This window comes from Mastigoproctus giganteus, chromosome 1 (genome assembly GCF_048544385.1).
Source record: "Mastigoproctus giganteus isolate SK-2022 chromosome 1, ASM4854438v1, whole genome shotgun sequence".
In the NCBI taxonomy this organism is placed as follows: domain Eukaryota; kingdom Metazoa; phylum Arthropoda; class Arachnida; order Uropygi; family Thelyphonidae; genus Mastigoproctus; species Mastigoproctus giganteus.
This window is the reverse complement of record NC_143575.1, coordinates 174,181,006-174,201,314: the sequence shown is the minus strand read 5'-3', so window position 1 is coordinate 174,201,314 and position 20,309 is coordinate 174,181,006. Positions and strand designations below refer to the sequence as shown.

The window sequence follows — 20,309 nt, the reverse complement described above, 5'->3', positions numbered from 1 at the left end:
GTTAAGTTAATTAAAAAATTACATGCCACTCACCTATATTGATCCAGTCTGTGGTCTCTATTAGTTCCTTTAGCCATCTAATGATGGTGATGTAGCTAAAAGAGTTGTATTCACCCATTCTTAAAAACTATTTTGAAAAATAGTTCTTTCCTGTGGACATTGTTCTGACTTTCATTCTTTCTTGATCAAGCTCAATAGAGACTCCAAAAATATTCCAGTTGTAAAGTGGACTTACATTTGGGAGTTACAACTGGGAGTTTTAGCTTGCTAATGGTAAACTATAATCTTTATACACAATAAAATTGACTTCAATTTGCATTGTTTAATTAGTATTATTGTTTAATTAGTATCATTCTTTACTTTAAAACTAAATGAATTTGCAAACATAAAATAAATCTTGCTACAACTAACAAAATTAAATAAATAAGGGCATTATTAATCATACACATAAAATAAAAATAATATAAAAGTAAAATTCAATATATTAAAAGTATAAGAGCAATTAGCAAGCTTTCAGGGTAATTGTGTTCTTTTATTAACTATGGGGAAAATAGCACTGCAGATTATGACTGTGTAACAAGAAAAGAAAACATGATTAGAGGACATGTGCTAACAACTGACTGAACAGGATTAAAATTAAATAAAAGGAGGAGGAGAAAGAAGAACAGAAGAAGAAAAGTGTGGGGGGGAGAATACAAGTGAAAAAAAATAAATAAATAACAAATAAAACTCAGAAATACCTATCAGTCAATCTCCAGGGAAACTGAGCAGCCTACACTGGCTACATAAGATGTTTGCCAATACTCATTATGCTGCAGGATGACAACCTCCATATTAGGATTACAGGTACACTTCTTTTGCAACTAATGTTTGGAACAACATGCATAAATGGAGCACTTGCAACCATGAACAAAGACATGTGCACAGTCAAAAATCTCAATGTTAGAATATGGATTAACATTGAAATACTGTTCCATCCAGTAATGCTCTGTAACAGTAGAACATGCAAAATTAGCTTGAATGACATATCCTCATGCTCCAAGACCTGATCACATAGCCACCAGTCAGTTTCATTGATATAACAACTTTGAAGTATTATAACACTTTTGGACTGCACATATGATTATCACCTTTTTTCATAGTTATAAACAGTGTATTAATCACTTTAGTCTTATCACAACAAAGGGACTGCACATGCTCTACCAGAGGACTTCACCCCACAGCATGGTAAGCATTGGTAAACATTATGTGGCCTTTACAGATCATCCAGTTTCATCAGAGCTTGACTGATACAGGGAAGGGGGATAAAAACTTTTCCCATGACCTATGTATTCTACAAACATTGTTTTAATGACTGTGCTGCTTACATATCTAGTAATATAACCAAGAAGTTTCACTGCTCTAACTCTTAAGCTTCTTTTGCTACTGAGCTGAATGTATGAAAGAGTGCCAGCATAGATAAAGTTGAATGTCAATCCATTATCAAATTACTGTGTTTGCAAGGAAAACAGCCAAGGGTTATCCGTAAAGAGATTCTACAGTGTCGGGATATCTCTCCATTACATGACATTAAAAAACATTGTTGGAGACAGTTCGTGTGCAGCTGGAAGAACATCTATGATGACAAAGGAAGTGGACAGCCAATGACATCTCACACTGCTGAATTTATGGGTAAAAATTGAACAGCTGATCCTCAATGACCACTAGACAACAATTAAATAGATTGTTGTTGAGACTGGATAAGTTTTGAATCAGTGGAGGGCATAATTCACAATGGATTTGAATATCTCAATACAATGGATTTGACCCTTGCTCACATGTCTTCAGAAAGAAAAAAAGGCCGGTCTGCTCTGCTGAATTGACTGTCATGTGTGGCAGCAAGCCTGGCATATTTTTCCCCAATTGGTGACACGTGATAAATCATGAATATATAACTTTGACCCAGAAACAAAACAGGTTTCAAAACAATAGAAACCTCCATCATCACCAAATTCCCAGAAGGCCAGGGAAGGTGCTACTTGTCATTTGCCTGGGATGAAATGGGCATTTTCACAGATTACCTGTGAAATTTTTGACATTTAGATAGCGATTTTGGAAGTTAATACTTAAGTGTCCATAGATTTTACTGTTTGTAACTTTCCCCATTGTTATATGATACGGAATAGCATAATATATATCGCTTGATAGCATAAGTTTTAACGTAAAACTAGATAGCAAAATACATAGCACTGTATTAGAAATCTGTTAGCTTAGTTTAGTATTATCAATTAATCCATTAAAAATTTATTAATCTTATTAAATTTCGTTGTTAATTAAATTGTACTGAAATGGAATCATGACATAAATTAGAGCAGCAAAGCAATGAGCACAAAGTAGCTATAGTACTGTGGCTCGGAGGAGAACCTAAGGAGGTGATTCAACAATGCATCACATTCTAAAAAATTGTGAGAAATGTGACCTGTTTCTGTTTGTAGACCTGTCTAGAACAAGACATAATCTAGCCTAGGAGGTTGTCCTTGTGTGTGCTAAATGCAGAGACTGAAGAAATTAGATGCCAACTCAGCATTCTGATAGGCATCTACGAGAGTTTGAGGTGCAGGGTAAATGCCCTTGAAGAAATTAATGAGGGGGCCCATCAAGCGCTCAAGCTGCCCAACTTAATGCCAGAGCTCACTCCTGTGCATCAGGCAACAGAGTGGCCATCTCCAAGGCAGAATGCACTGGTCCAACAGGAGCTAGTTATTGTCAGTGACTACTGTCAGGGAGACAGGGAATATATTATGCAAAAAGGATTGGTGGAACAGGACCAAGGTATGTCTGCCAGGAGCAAAAGTTGATGACATTGTAGAGAAGATGTCAAGGGTACAAAGGGTGATATTGTTGTACAAGTTGGCACTAATGACCTTAAGAGTAAGAGATCTGCAGATTTACTTAACAAATACAGGTCAATGTAGAAAAAAAAGTTGAGTTAGGGTTAAATTTGAAAGTGTCTGCAATTCTGCCCAGACATGATAGGAAGCAGTATATGATGAAAGCCTTGTCAATCAATTCAGCCATGGAGAGGTTGTACAAGGCTCATGGGGTAGAATTCTTTTCAGTGTGGTCTGTGCTTGCTAACAGGAGAGAATGCTTCTACAGGGATGGGATACACTTAAATAGAAAGGGTGCAAGAATATTTGCTGATGCTATCGAGGCAGTGTTAGGTGGGCCGATAAAGCTTGGGGGGGGGGGTTCATAGATTAAAAGATTAACAGTAGCCACAGGCAGAGGCAAAAGTGATTCTTGCATTGCGTCTATTGTAATAAGCAGCAGCCTGGAGAGCAGGTTGCTGGGGATTTCAAGAGCTGCTGGGAGTCATCATGGAACAAATAAATACATGGGCTGTGTTAGTGAGGTAACTAAGAGTAAGGACAGGTGCATGTATACGTGCATGTACACCAATGCTAGAAGTATAGTAAATAAATTTGATGAATTTGAAGTGCTGATCAATTCATCAAAGGCAGATATTGTTGGAATATCAGAGACATGATGTCACAAAGATGTAAGTAGTGCAGAATTGGAATTTGGGGAGTACAATGTGTACAGAAAGGATAAAAATGGTAGGAAGGGTTATGCTGTTAATTAAGAAACAAAATCTAAGGAAGTGCATCCAGTTGATATGGATGGACAGTGCAATGTTGAGTCAGTTTGGTGTGACATAAGCACTGGAGAAGGGAAAATGAAAGTAGGAGTGCGTTATAGGAATGTGTTAATGACTCTGATGAGTGCAATGAACAATTGTGCAGAGAAACAGAGTGGGCCAGTAAATCAGAATGTCTTTTAATGGGGGATTTTAGCTTTCCAGATATTGACTGGAACTTGTGGGTTAGTCACTCGCATGCTAGCAAGACTTTTATGGATTTATTGGAGGATTGGTTTCTACGGCAACATGTTTGAGAGGCAACCAGAGGGAGTAATACTTTTGATCTGATTATCAGCAGTGAATACTCATGCATTAGGAATTTGCAGATAAAAGAACCACTAGGTGACAGTGATTACAGTGTACTGATGTGGGATTTACTTAAAGATGTAACTACCATCAAGGGTAAAGGGGAGGGTTTTTGTTTTCGTAAAGGTGACTACAGTGGTCTCAGAGTTTTTAAATTCTATACAGTGGAACCAACTGATGATGTTACCAACAGCAAATTCTAAATGGGACACTTCACGGAATTAATCTTGGATGCTACTAGGCTTTTCATAACAACTAAGAAATACTGTTCAAGATTTAGACCTAAATGGGTCAGATGAACTAAAGAGGCTCATGGCAGAGAACAAAAATGTGGGATGCATATAAATTATCAGGTGACACAGAAGCCTATGATAGATATAAGCTAGTCTCTAATTAAGTCAAATGCAAGCAAAGGCTGATTACAAGAAATTCTTGGCAAAGGATGCAAAGAAAAATAAGACTTCTTTACTTATGTAAACTCTAGAAGGAAGGGGATGAATCATATTGGTCCACTTGATGTTGGTAGTTCGACTCTTGATGATCCTGCTCAGATAACTGACAAACTGAACGAGTATTTTGCATCTACATTCACACATGAATTCCGTAACAGAAATTTACTAAACTCTAACACGGAGCTAAATGACTTTGTAATAATGGAGAGCAAAGTGGAGGAGAAATTGTTGAAGTTAAACATAAAAAAGGCACCTGGAGTGGATGGAATCTATCCAATTACAGTGAAGGAGGCAGAGAGGGAAGTTAGAAAACCCTTAGCCATAATTATGAGAGCATCCTTAGATTTAGGAGAGGTCCTATTGACTAGAGATATGCAAATATATCCCCAATTCACAAAGGGGGTTCAAAGGGTGACACGAGTAATTACAGACCAGTTAGTTTAACTTCTGTTCCGGGGAAAATAATGGAGTCACTGGTTAAAGAAGTGATGCAGGATCATCTAGACAAGACTGCAGTAATAGTTCAGACACAGCGTGGGTTTGTTAAGGGGGAAGTCTTGTCTGACCAATTTGATTGCATACTACATAGTCAAAGGAACTGGATGCAAAAAATAATTTTGATATCATATAGTTGGATTTCAGGAAAGCTTTTGATCCTGTTGCACATGGAAGACTGCTTTAAATTGGAGCAGTATGGCATTAAGGGCAAGTTACTGCAATGGATAAAGGGATGGTTGAGTGGGAAATGGCAGTGTGGTAATAAATGGACAATGCTCTACGTATACTAAAGTTATTAGTGGAGCCCCTAGGGTTCGGTGCTGAGCCCATTGTTGTTTTGTCTATTTATCAATGATATCAATGAAGGTATATCACAGGCTGGTTGGCAGGGTTGTTAATGACAGTAAAGACAGTATGTTATGCAACAGGATCTAGAAATGTTAGGCAGATGGGCTGAGAAGTGGCAACTAAAGTTTAATGTTGACAAATGCAAAGCACTGTATATTGGTAACAGTAACCCAAGAGAAACGATGAAAAAGACCTGGGGGTAATTGTGCAGTCAGATATGAAGGTTTCTGAGCAATGCAGACAGGCTGCCAGAGCAGGTCATTGAGGTTTGTCAATGATACGGCAGTGGTCAGGCCACACCTTGAGTACTGTGTACTGGCCTGGAGGCCTCATTTTAGGAAGAATGTAGAGTTGCTAGGATGATGACTGAGAAGGGCAACAAGATTGGTGAGAGTAACAAAGAGGTGCTCTTACCAAGAGAGGCTTAAATTCTGCAAGTTGCAGCACCTGGAGACTAGGCACCTGTGAGGTGATCTGATTGAGGTGTATAAGACCTTGAATGATTTGAGCAGGCTCAATGATGATGGGATACTTCCACTTGCTCAGATTAAGAACGTGAAGGAGCATAGATTCAAATTAAGGAAAGACAGTTGTAGAATAGATGTGTGGAAGTTTGCCTTTAGCCAGTGGGTAGTTGATTGCTGGAACAGACTTCCAGCTGTTGTTGTTGTAGAAATTGATAGCTTAATAAATTTAAGGCTGAGCTAGACAAACATTTGGAGTGACCGGATGGGTGAAATGAGAAAGGTTTTTTTTTTTTTGGCTGGTGCTATATAAGCTTGCTTTCTTGCATCATATGCCTCAACTAATGCTAAGAGCACCACCATCAATGCACATTACTATAGCAACTACATGCAGCAGTTAAGGAAAAGTAATGTGGCATGCTCAAAGACATTGCTTCACTATAATGCACCAACCCAAGATCCAGGCAAGATCAGCTGTTGCAACTGCTGTTCATGCTCAGAAGTTAGGACTTCATATCTTGCCACACCTGGCTTATACCTCTGACTTCGAATGTACTGACTTTCTCTTTCCACAGCTGAAATCATTTCTGCATGAAAAGCAAATTTTTTTTTTTTTTTTTTTTTGGGAAATGCAAAGCTAATTTCTGCAACAAAAGCATGGTTTCAAGAGCAAAGCGAGACCTTCTGCAAAAATAGAATAAGGAAGTGCTGAAAAACATGGGAGAAATGCATTGCACTGAGTGGTGACTACAGAGAGGCAGGAGTAATATGTTCAAAATCTCTCCTGGGTCACCTAGAACATGTTCAGGAGAAAACACTTTATATACCCTAGTATTTCATATTTTTATTATTTAATATTATTGCATTAGTTTTTATTTCATTTACTTTTTCTGATCTTCTCTTTAGCCATCCTCTTTTGTACTTGATTTTAATCAAATTTATAGGGTGGTTATTAAAGGATACTGCTCTTCATGGACTAATATTATTAGTGGAGACCACTACAGTTAAATACTGACCAATTGTTGGTCAGTCCACTACAGTTCAATGCTGACCAATTGTTGTTTTCCACATTTATAAATGACATTGATGAAGGTACATCATTGGGCTGAACGTATAAACTTTTGCAGAATGATACAAAGGTTGGTAAGCTGGTTAATAACAATAATCAAGATACTACAGCAAACAAGATCTAGAAAAATTAGGCAGATGGATCGAGAAGTAGCAATTTCAAGTTTAACATTGAAAAAAGCAAGGCACTGTATAATGAGTAGCAGTAATTCCAGATTAACGTACCAATTGTGTGGTACTATACTCAGTGTAGTGGAAAATGACAAACTGCAGGTAATTTTACAGTCACATGTCTCTGAACAGTGCAGATGGACTGCTAGGACAGCTCATGGGGTTTTGTCAATGATATACACAGAGTTTGCTAGCAGCAATACATATGTGATTATCCCATTGTACAAGGCAATGGTTAAGTCACATCTTGAGTACTGTATACAAGACCGGAGGCCTCATTTTAGGAAGGATGTACATTTGCTGTAATGGCTGCAGAGAAGGACAACAAAATTGGTGAAGGGGGAAAAAAAGGGTGGTCTTACCAAGAAAGTCTGAGGTGATACAACTAAGATGTTTAAGGCTTTGAATGCATTGAGCAAGCTCAATGCTGATGGCATCCTTCCTCTTGCTCAGACTGCACTCATGAGCATAACATCAAACTGAAGAAGGATGGTTGCAGGATACACGTGCAGCAGTTGGCTTTCAGCCAACAGGTAGTTGATTGCTGGAACAATATCTGTTGTTGTGAAAGTGGCTAGCTTAAATAAATTTAAAAAAGAATTAGACAAACTATTGAAGAAGGACAGCCAGGTGATGAGGGAAGTTTTCGTTTCTTTTTTTTTTCACTGATGCTGTACAAAGTGATAAGCATCATTTATCACTTTGTACAGCATCATTTATCACTGATGCTGTACAAAGTGATAAATGATGCTTACTTTCTTGCAAATACTACTGCAGCCACAGCATGAATTTGTCAATGGGTGATCTTTTCTGACCCATTTTATTGGATACTATGATACAGTAACAAAGGAACTGGATGCAAAAAAAATAATTTTTGATATCATATGCTTGGATTTCAGGAAAGCTTTTGATATTGTTAGACATAAGTGACTGTTCTACAGTGTGGCATTAAGGGCATGTTGCTGCTATGGATAAAGGAATGGTTGAGTTGGAAGAAGACAGTGTGATTATCAATGGGCAGTGCTCTTCATAGACTAAGGTTATTAATAGGTTATTAATATTTATTTATAAGAACTGATAAAGGCATATCAAGTTTAATGTCTAAGTTTGTAGACCCAAAAGTTGGTGGGATCATTAATGACAGCAACCAAGGTATGTTACTGCAACAAGATTTAGAAAATCAGGTAGATGGGCTGATAAGTAGCAACTGAAGTATAAAATTGATAAATGCAAGGTATTGCACATGGGTAACAGTAATCCCAGATTAACATACCAGTTGTGAGGTAGTACACTCATGGTAGCAGAAAATGAAAGACCTGTGGGTAATTATACAGTCAGATATAAGGTTCTCTGAGCAGCATAGACTGGCTGCCAGGGCAGCTCATGAGATTTTGTCAATGATATTATACAGGAATTCTGCTAGCAAGGGAAAGGAGGAGATTATCCCTTTGTATAAGGCAATGATCAGGCTGCATATAGATCTGGGGGCCTCGTTTTAGGAAGGATGTGTAACTGCTGGAAAGGGTGCAGAGAAGGGCAGCAAGATTGGCAAGGGGGATTAAAAGAGCACTCTTACCAATAAAAGTTTCAGTTCTGCAAATTGCATCATCTGGAGACTAAGCACCTACAAGGTGATCTGATTGAGGTGTTTTTTGTCTTTGAATGGGTTGGGCAGCTCAATGCTGATGGTATTCTTCTTTTTCAGACTACACATGTGAGAGGGGTATAAATTCAAATTTAGGAAGAAGGGTTGGGCAGCTCAATGCTGATGGTATTCTTCTTTTTCAGACTACACATGTGAGAGGGGTATAAATTCAAATTTAGGAAGAATGGTTGCAGTATACATGTGCAGAAGTCTGCCTTCAGACGATGGGTACTGACTGGTGGAACAAATTCCATCTGTTGTGGAAATGGGTATTTGAACAAATTCAAGGAAGAACTAGATAATCTATTGGAGGGGATGGAGAGGTGATGTGGGGAAGTTTTTTTTTTTTTTTTTTTTGGCTGATGCTGTATAAATTTTCTTTCTCGCATTTTTGCCACTTAATACTTATGAATAAATTGTCAATAGCTGTATGTGCCATATGCTCTCCACTCAGGTCTTATTTTACTTTAGTTTTATCTATCAAATTATCTCTAATCTTGTTACATGGTCATCACCATGTAACAAGATTAGAGATAATTAGAGATATTCCTCCCATAGTTGAAAAAGAAGCACAATTCACTGCTCTGAAAACTAGTATGCGTGCTCTTTTTATTTGCTACTTTCATGTGCTTACTGCTCTTATGCTTTTGATATACTGAGTTTTAAACTGTAGAAATATTTTTTATTTGTTATTTTAATAAAATCCTTATTTAGTTGTTGGTTGCAATCGGGTTTATTCTAATATGTCTAATTCCCAATACACAAGGCCTTTTTCCATTCTGAATCTGTAAATGATTCTAGATGCAAAGGATACTATACTGGAATGCATTTGTATATGCAAAAATTCCAGTCTTCTGAATTCAATGATATTTTAAATAACACTATATGTAAATTAGTTAAAATACATCAACAATAAACATTATGGCATTGTTTATGAAAACTGGCTAAGCATATTTTAGCACTCTTTCACCTTGAGAAGTAAGTGTGGAAAGTTTCTTAAAATAATTTATGGTAATACAGAAATAAGATTTTAATTACTTTAGTAAACACCATACTAACTCAAAACAAATGCAGTGGAACCTGCTCCAGTAACTCCAAGTGACACAAAGTACCTGAGCACGCTAAAGACAAGAAAGTGTGAAGCTAAGAGACAGCCAAATCCTGACAGAAGCAAGATTCCAACAGCTAGAAATATCACTGGTCGTCTTCCAAATCTGAAAGGAAAAAAATATATTTTTGCTTCTGGTGCATTAATATGGGCACCTTTCTTTTATTTGGATGACACCATCAGGAAAGAACTCCATGACAGGAACCCAGTTATGGAGGAAGATCACACATATGTAAATTACAGGATTTAGTTATTTCACAAAAAAAGGAGTAGTTACACATGCATATCAGTCTGATTTACAGATTTTCTTATCCTTTCATTTATTGTGGACAAAGAACAAGTTTTAAACAGCAGTTAAATAGGTGGCTGGTTAGAATTTAATTTTCCAAGAAGAGGGTGAATAGTAAATGGAATATACTGCCATATAAAAGTGGTGAAACAATAATTTCTAAAGTATGGGATGCTTTAGGCAGAACCTTATAGTGGGTGCCGACATTCCATGCAGTGAGCTGCAGAGTTATATACAACACCAACAATTAATAATAAATAACACAATCAAAATAACAATGTCTGAAAATTAACCAAATTCTTTTTAAAATATTGGCAAAGCACATTTGACCAGAACTTAACTTTTGTGTAATCTTTAAACACAATTATATTTAAATTAATAACTAGTCATTGTAAAACTTAATTTAAATAAACAAAGTATAGTATATAAATTAAAAAAACATTAAGAAAAATCACAATAAAAATAACATGCAAATTGATTCAAAATGCAAAGTAATCCATTCTATAAACAGTGAATTACAAAATCCTGTTACAAGAGGATAATTTAATAATCCTATTTAGAAGAACCACCACTAGGAAAATGCACTGACAGCAATGGATGTTGACAGCAGTTAATCTGCTATGAGAGCTGGTTCAGTTTTGTTTTAGCTGGTTATTTATTATTGTATACTACACTTGCAATACTAGTAAGAGGTCATTATGTATTAAAAATTGTTTTTGAATCATTAAAATAAGACTGCTCACTGCTGATGTGAAATTTGCAATCAGGAGTACTAATGTACAAGCATTAACACAAATCTCTATAATCTCCTTGCCTCACCCTGTGATTCCTTATTCCTGAGTTGAGAAAATAGCAAATGGGGTAGCATTTCAGTTCAAATGAGAAAGCTCAAGCTGCCACAATCACAACATTACAATGTATATAAAAATTGGCATGCAGATGGCTTTAAGTTTGGATTATTGATGGCACAAGTGTATTCAGTTCACAGAAAAGCACTGTGAAAAGGAAGCAGCAGTCACAAGCCTTGAAAATGGCAATTAAGTATATAGTAGCTACTATCTACTACAACACTTAACAGAAGTCAGTAAAAGGCTTATGACTTCATCAGCTCTATCCCTAAAAAGACGAACCATGTGTTTGTTATGAATTTACTAGGTTCTAAGAATACAAGAATTATTTTGACAGTTCTTACTCTGGACATCCTTGAACATCTACAGGAGAAACAAGTGCATCAGTTATTTCAGCAGCCTGCATTTAATCGAAAAAGTCATTAAAGATGTTACCAAACTATGTATAGGGCGCAAAAAAAAGGCTTAAATTTCAGCCCTACAAATCACACATACTTCAAAAATTACAGTAATGATAAATGACAGAAGTGATTTTTTTTAGTAGATATTAATGTAGATACAAAATTTAACTACTTATTTCAATGATGGAGCATACTTCAATTTTAATAGAACTCTTAACAATTACTAATACTAAAGCAATAAGAATCCCCACTAGGTGGAAGATGACCATTCTCAAACTACTACCTGTTTCCTGCTTCAACACCTCAAGAAAAAAAAAAAAAAAAAAAACTTATGTAGATGTCGTTTTGCTGATGATAATGAACTGAAGTCTGCTGTTTCTGCATTCTTTGATAGGCAGGACAAAGAATTTTATTTTTCTGGTATTTCCTCATTGCCAACAAAATGGAATAAGTGTGCTGAAGTTTGGGGGAGTTGCATTGAAAAATAAAACCAGATTTTTGCCTCTGTCTCGTTTTCTTCATAGGTAGGTATATAATTTATTGAGCACCCCTCAGTGAAGAGTCTTGGATGCATGGATATGACCTAAAGACAAAGGATCAAAACTTCCAAAGGAAAACAATGTTATCGCCAAAGCCAATAAAAAAGGTGCAGCTGTCAAAAATCCTCATGTAAAAATCACGCTGACTGTATTTTCCAATGTGGGGATGGTGTTATCAGAATTCATTTTGTGTCACTTTTAATATGGCCTACTACCCATAGGTTTTTAATGGTTGTGAGATACAACTAGTTAATCACCCAAAAAAAAAACAAAGTATATGAAATTGTTAGCTTCCTCACCAGGATAATGTGCCATATCACACATCGCTCACCAATTTTTGGGCAACAATAACATTAAAGTTGTGCTGTATTCGACTATTCAACTAATTTAGCACCATGCAACTTTTGGCTATAACCAAAATTCATACAAGACATGAAAGGAGAACAAAACAGTTTATTCTAAAAATCCAATCAAACATAAGACTCCCTAAAAAACATTCACAAAAGAAGACTTCTAGTTAGATCAGTGGTAGGCAGGATGGAACAAGTGTATTTTTGCAGGAGTAATTATACTGAAGAATACTAAAAATTTAAACATTTATCACTGAATTAAATTAACTTTTTGCAACATTCAGAACTTTTTTTTTTTTTTGACCAAACCTTATATGTTAAATTTCTGTGGACTTAGCTCCTCTTTACAATTCATGAAAGGCACATTTTGAGCTTCAATATGAAAAATGATTTTTGCATCATGATAATGACACTCACTACTGCAGTTGTGCAAGCTGAAGTATTGGTACAGAGTTGTGCTTAATTTCCTTATACCATGTAATTTATTCTCATTCCTAGGGTTGAAGGACCAGCATTTTGGTTTGGATGAGAAAACAAGTTGCCACAGAGCCACAACATATACCAAAAAATGACTTACAGAAGGCTTCTGGCATATTGGGTATGCTAATGGCACAAGTATATCCAGTTTAAAGGAGAATCTTGAGAGAAAGAAAAAAGGTAGTCACAGACCTTTACAATGACAATTAAGCACACAGCAGCTTCACTCTATAAACTAAATGATCAGTCCTTATAAATATTTTCATATAAAGCTGAAAAATATAGAAACATTTTTGAAATTTGGTTAAATTTTAAAAATGTTTATATTTTCCAGCTATTACATATATTTCTACAATAGTGCAAACATAGTGAAAAGACATTTTTTGCATATATTATGACTCCAACATAGGCATGCCATTTAAAATGCATACTTTTTCAATCTGTCTGCATCATTGAGTTCACTGATAATCCTGTTTCAAATGGCTTCATCTTCACATTCATTTCATAAGGTCTTTTATTGTTTGGTTATGGTACTGTTTGGCTCTGCTGTTTGGTTCCATTCCAATTTTAATGGAATGGAACCAAGCAACAAAACTTGCATAGAGGGAGAGCAACAGTGGCACATGTGTCAACCCTGGTTTTGTTCAGGCAAATCTATTCTTTCTTCCACTTCTAAGAGAAAACACATCACTGTTTTCAGCAAGCATATGAGATGCAACACACGAGTATTTTTTAATTTCCATACAAAATATTGACAGGCAGTCAGGACATTATGGCTTTCTTGCTGATTATATAATTCATTACTGTCTCTAATCAACCAATTGTTCACCTTATGTCAAAATGATGCATTAAATCCGTTTAATATAATCTCTTTACATACGAGGTACAATACTTCAAGACCTCAACAAATGTGGGGCTGACTCAAACTTAATTTTCTACAAAATGCATCAAATTTATATTGTGAAGGCACTTCACCATGTAGACTTGGTACTGTACTGTTTATGTAAAGTATGTACTTTAAATAAAAAGCTCTGCTCTAAGAGAGAGGTACGATGGAGAGCAGAAAAATTTTTCTTGGGTTGTGCAGAAAATTCCAACTAAGTTTTCCACATAGCTAAGAATTTCTAGTTAGTATATGCAGAAGCATTTCTGTGTAATTGTTCATTTACAAGTTATGCTGTTTTAAATGAAAACATATTTGAATACAGAGTTATTGAAGTTCATCAACAATTTTTGTCCCGTTTCAAATGCAAAATGGATGCATTATGACACATTGTGACTGGAGATGAGTCCTGGATTCACAAATGTGATCCAGAAAACAAGAGATAGTCCAAAGAATTTTGCCATAAAACATCTCCATGTGTGAAAAATTCAGTCACCAGTTGAAAATGTAAAGTTGGCTGCTTTTTGAGATTATGTGTATTATCTGCACTGAATTTTTGCATAAAAGGGACAGCAATCAATTCAGTCTGGTATAGTCAGACACTGGACAAGCTCAAAAAAGAATCAAACAAGTAAGATCTGGAAACAAAGTAATAGTCCTTCAATGTGACAATGTGCAACCTCACCACAGTTGTGCAACAATAGCAAAAATTTCATCCCTGGGATTGAATGTTGTTCTGCATACTCCCTACAGCGCATTCTTAGCCCCAAGAGACAAACGTCATGTTCCTAAAACTTAGACATCTCCAGAGCAACAGATAAGACTCCACTATAGCAGACAAGAAGAGATGGTTGGCCTTTCAGCTGAAAAAAAATTTTACTTAAATGGCATACAAAGACTTAAGTGATGGACAAAATATAGAAAATTGAGAGGGCATATATGGAATAATTAAAAAAAAAAATTATATACAAGTATATTTTCTATTTATTTAGCTTTATTCCTTCAAAAGCTATGTAATACATAACTTTTGAAAAAAAAACACTTTTCAGTCCACCCTCATATATTGCTATTCATTAGCATAGGCATATGATGCAAGAAAGCAAGCTTATTCAGCATCAGTCAAAAAAAAAAAAATAATAATAATAAAAAAATAAACACCACTCCCATTTCACCCCTCCGTTCGTTCGAAATACCTGTCCAGCTCAGCCTTAAATTTGTTTAGGCTATCAACTTCCACAACAAGTGATGGAACTCTGTTCCACCAACCAACTACCCGCTGGCTAAAGGCAAATTTCCACACATATCCTACATCTGTCTTTCCTCAAATTGAATTTATGCCCTCAGGTGATTATTCTGAGCAAGAGGAAGTATCCCATCGACATTGAGCATGCTCAAACCATTCAAGGCTTTATACACCTCTATCAGATCACCTCGCCGGTGCCTAGTCTCCAGACTCTGTAATTTGCAAAACTTAAGCCTTTCTTCGTAAGAGCAACCCTTTGTTCCATTCACTAATCTTGTTGCCCTTCTCTGTACTCGTTCCAGCAGCTCTACATCCATTTTGAAATGAGGCCTCCAGACCTGTATACAGTACTCAAGGTGTGGCCTGACCACTGTCTTATACAAGAGAATAATCACCTCCTTATCCCTGCTTGAAACATTCCTGTATATCATTGACAAAACACCATGAGCTACTCTTGCAGCTCGTCTGCACTGCTCAGAGAACTTCAGATCTGCCTGCACAATTACCCCCAGGTCCTTTTCATTCTCTACCACTGTCAGTGTAGTACCACAGAGTTGATACGTTGCTCTGGGGTTACTGTTTCCCATATGTAGTACTTTACATTTGTCTATATTAAACTTCATTTGCCACCTCTCAGCCCATCTGCTCAACCTTTCCAGATCCTGTTGCAGCATAGCATCAGTATTGTCCTTAACAACTCTGCCAAACTTTGTATCATCTGCAAACTTGGACATTAAGCTTGATATACCATCATCAATATCATTTATAAATACAGAAAACAACAATGGACCTAACACTGAACCCTGAGAAACTCCACTAATAACATTTGTCCACATTGAGTAGTGTCCATTGATCACCACTCTGTCTTCTGCCATTCAACCATCCCTTTATCCATAGCAGCAATTTGCCACCAATGCCAAACTGCTCCAATTTGTGCAACAGTCGTCCATGAGCAACAGTATCAAAAGCCTTTCTAAGATCCAAAAAAATAATATCAAAGTTATTCCATGCATCCAGTTCTTTTGTGACTGCATCATAGTATCCAATCAAATTGGTTAGGCAAGACCTTCTCTTAACAAAACCATGCTGTGTCTGAGCTATAACTAAATTCTTGTCAAGATGATCCTGCAGTGCCTCCATTAATTTTCCTGAAACAGAAGTTAAACTAACAGGTCTATAATTACTTGTGTCAGCCTTTGAACCTCCTTTGTGAATTGGGGTTACATTTGCACATCTCCAGGCTATGGGTACCTCCCCTGAGTCCAAAGAAGCTCTCATAATTATGGCTAGGGGTTTGCTTACTTCCTTTGCTGCCTCCTTTAATATAACTGGATAGATCCCATCCACCCTGGGTGCCTTTTTTATGTTTATCTTCAACAATTTCTCCTCTACTTTCCTCTTAGTTATTACAAAATCATCTATCTCACTGCCATTGTTTACTTCACCTACAGCATTCCCCTTCCTGAATAACTCCTCATGTGTGAATGTAGATGCAAAATACTCGTTTAGTTTGTTAGCCACCTGAGCAGGATCCTCAATTGTTGAACCATCAATATCCAGTGGCCCAATCTGATTCATCCCTTTCCTTCTCGAGTTTAGATAGGTAAAGAACTCTTTTCTGTTTTTCTTTGCATCCTTTGTCAAGGATTTCTCATAATCTGCCTTTGCCTGCCTAATCTCCTTTGTGACTTGGTTACAAACCAGCTTATATAGATCATAGGCTTCCATGTCACCCATTAATTTGTATGTATCCCATGCATTTTTCTTCTCTGCCATATGTCTCATTAGTTCATCTGACATCCATTTAGGCATAAACCGTGAACAATATTTCTTAGTTGGTATGTAAAGCCTGGTAGCTTCCAAGATAAGTTCTTTGAATGCTTCCCATTTCGAATTTGCTGTTGGTAACATCATCAGTTGGTCCCACTGTATAGAATTTAAATGCTGTCTCAGACCATTGTAGTTGCCTTTACGAAAGCAATAACCCTTCCCTTTACCTCTGATGGTAGTTACCTCCTTGAGTAAATCCCACTTCAGCACACTGTGATCACTGCCACCTAGTGGTTCTCTTATCTGCAGATTCTTAATGCATGAAGAATCACTACTGATAATCAGATCAAGATTATTACTCCCTCTAGTTGCCTCCCTAACATGCTGATGTAGAAAACAATCATCCAATAAATCCACAAAAGTCTTGCTAGTGTGTGAGTGACCAACCCACAAATTCCAGTCAATATCTGGGAAATTAAAATCCCCCATTATAAGACTCTCTGATTTACTGGCCCACTCTATTTCCCCGTACAGTATCTTATTATACTCATCAGAGTCATTAGGCCTATAGCACACTCCTACTCTCAATTTTGATTTCCCTATGCTTATGTCACACCAAACTGACTCTACATTGCCCTGTCCCATCAATAACAACTGGCTTCACTTCCTTGGATTTTATGTGTTTCTTAACTAATAGCATAACCCCTCCTTCCCTGTCTATCCACATTGTATTCCCCAAATTCCAGTTCTGCAATTCCTTATATCTGTGTGATACCATGTCTCTGATATCCCAACAATATCTGCCTTTGATGTTTTGAGCAATACCTCAAATTCATCAAATTTATTTACCAAACTCCTAGCATTGGTGTACATGCAAGCATACATGCACCTGTTCTTATTCTTAGCTGCCCTAACACAACCCATGTGTTTACTTGTTCCATGATGACTCCCAGCAGCTTCTGAAATATCCTGCATCTTGTTTTCCAGGCTGCTGCTGCTCATTCCAATAGAAGCAGTGCAAGAATCACTTTCACCTCTGCCAGTGGCTACTGTTAATCTATTAGTCCTTGTATCCCCCCAAACTAGCAGTTTTCCGATCTACCTAACACTGCCTCGACAGCATCATCAAATATTCTTGCACCCTTTCTGTTTAAGTGTATCCCATCCCTGTAGAAGCAGTCTCTCCTGTTAACAAGTACAGACCAGGCTGAAAAAAAATTCTACCCCTTGATCCTTGCACAATCTTTCCAGGGCCAAATTGATCGACAAGGCTCTCATCATAAACTCCCTCCTATCGTGTCTGGGCAGAATTGCAGACACTTTCAAATTCAACCCTAATTCACGGCTTTTTTTTCAACAGTGACCTGTACTTGTTAAGTAATTCCGCCGGTCTCCTACTCTTAATATCATTAGTGCCAACGTGTACAACTATATCACCCTTTGTGCCCTTAAAAGATGATATCTGCTCTACAACGTCATCAACCTTTGCCCCTGGCAGACATACCCTGGTCCTGTTCCACCTATCCTTTTTACAAAGCATGTTCCCCATTTCCCTGACAATAGAGTCACCAACAACTACTAGTTCCTGTGGGACCAGCGCATTCTGCCTTGGGGGTTGCCGCCGTGTTACGTGATGATCAAGTGCAAGCTCTGGCATTGACGTGGGCAGCTGAGAGCTTGATGGGCCCCTCAATTTATATCCGTTGAGGGCATTGTGGGAAACAACACATTTTAAATAAAGAATATACTTCTCCATTAGAGCAGTGTGTTTTATTTAAAGATAGTAGCACAATACCAGGCCTACTCATTGTGAAGCTCCTCCATTACATGAGATTGATGCACTTAGTAGCCAAAATTTACTTAATGCAATGTAGAGTCTGAAATCATGACACTTGTGTAATCACATCACCAATGGTTGTCTGAATACCATATAGCATTCTAGATGTGTGTTTTATGAAATTTAATGAAAAGTGATTAATTTAGCAAATTTTAATGTAATTTGGAATGGCTTGACATGTATTTTCAAAAGAGTCAAATATAAAATATCATGAAAATCAAACTGCTATGTATAGATGGGCAAACATGTTTATGCATTTGAAATTTCACCTCAAAATTAAAGTAACAAGTGTAAACTTAAAAACAATGCAAATATTAATATTAGCCATATATTAATATTAACCATATGGTACAAGAAATTCCTGGACTTGTGCTGCAAAAGTCCAGCCAAAAAAATATTAATAAACCTACTATTTGACTCCCTCCTCATGTAGGCATCTATCCAGGTTAGCTTTGAATTACCACAAACTGTGAGCCTCTATGACCCAGGGAGGAACTTATTCCAATAATTAACAATTTTCTGCAATCCAAACTAAACCTCTTTCCCATAACTTGAATTAATGGCTCCTAGTTCTGGAATAATTTAGAACAGTGAAAAGTTTACACTTAATTTTATTTCTGGCTCTCAGAGTCTTATACACCTCAATCAAATCTCCTCTAAGGTGTCTAGCTTTCAAGCTCTGCACCCCCACACATTCAAAGTCTTTCCTGGTATGGACACCCTTTTGCTGATCTCATCAGGTAAATTGTTCATCTTTGGATCCTTTCAAGAAGCTCAATGCCCATTTTTTTTTTTTAAGGTGCAGTCTCCATACCTAAACACAGTATTCCAGAGTTGCCTTATACAGTGATATGACTTCCCTATGTCTACAAGACAATGTTTGATAAATCATTGAACATTTGCTTGTAGAGATAGGGACTCCATGGTCCTCCTTGCCACCTGTCTACATTGCTGGAGGAGAACTTCACATCTGACTTATTGTAACTCCCAAATCTTTCTTCTATTTTAGTTCAACCCCAACAAGTTTGTAAGTTATTTTGGAGCTGATGTTTCCAAGCGTGAAACCTTGCATTCTGCTGCATTAAAAGATGACTGCCACTTTTCTGACCATCTCTGAAATCTATCCAAGTCATCCAGAAGAAGCTGTGTTTGGTGCTATTCATTTCTTCCAATTTTGAAATCATGCCCTCTATCCCTTCATTAAGAAAATTAAAAAACAAGTGTGATCCCAATATCACACCTTGGCAAAGTCCACTTCTTACAGTGGCCCAATCTAAAAGGTAACCATTAATCAACTCTCCTGCCCTAAAGCATTCTGCAATCCATCTAAGGAATTTCTCTGTGATTCCAACATGTGAATGATCATTATGATGAGCTCCCAGTTTATGAACATCCAATTTATGAACTTTCAATCTTTTGATCAAAAATTTTTGACACTGAACATTTTATTTTTGGACTTCTCTTTATCTTATGAATTTTTCTGCAATTCACAAAGTATTACATTTTAAAAGTAAAATGTAATAGGAATGAAATATTTTCAACTTTTATATGCTATGTAGCAAATTTAAGATCTGTACAGTACCTATACAGATCTTAAATTTGTGTAACAAGTGTTACACAAATTACACAAATTTAAGTTAATAGGTGATAATCACCTACTCGATTTAAGATCTGTAGGGGACTGTAATGTAGTTACTATACAGCACACTGTTTAAAGTATATTTTGGTGAAATATTGTGCCAAGAATGGTACAATAATACCATTCTATGCACTTTCATCGTATTGTACCACATGTGATTAAAGTGGAAGATGCTGACAATATCTTGCCAGATAAGACAAGTATCCTGTTAAATAAAAGTAATTTCTGGTTGGAACAGTTTAATTAATTTATTACCCACGTAAATTGTTTACTATTCTTTCCAAAGGCATT

At 36.7% G+C, this 20,309-nt stretch overlaps 1 protein-coding gene across 1 annotated transcript in view; it reads right to left on the bottom strand.

The window, feature by feature from the left end:
- The window catches only part of LOC150091274 (organic cation transporter protein-like), a 212,738-nt gene that overhangs the window by 103,620 nt on the left and 88,809 nt on the right, over positions 1-20,309 (bottom strand). The window contains exon 4 of the mRNA XM_090383043.1: positions 9,694-9,848. Within this exon, the coding sequence (XP_090239169.1) occupies positions 9,694-9,848 (155 nt within the window). The remainder of the gene's footprint in view (positions 1-9,693; positions 9,849-20,309) is intronic.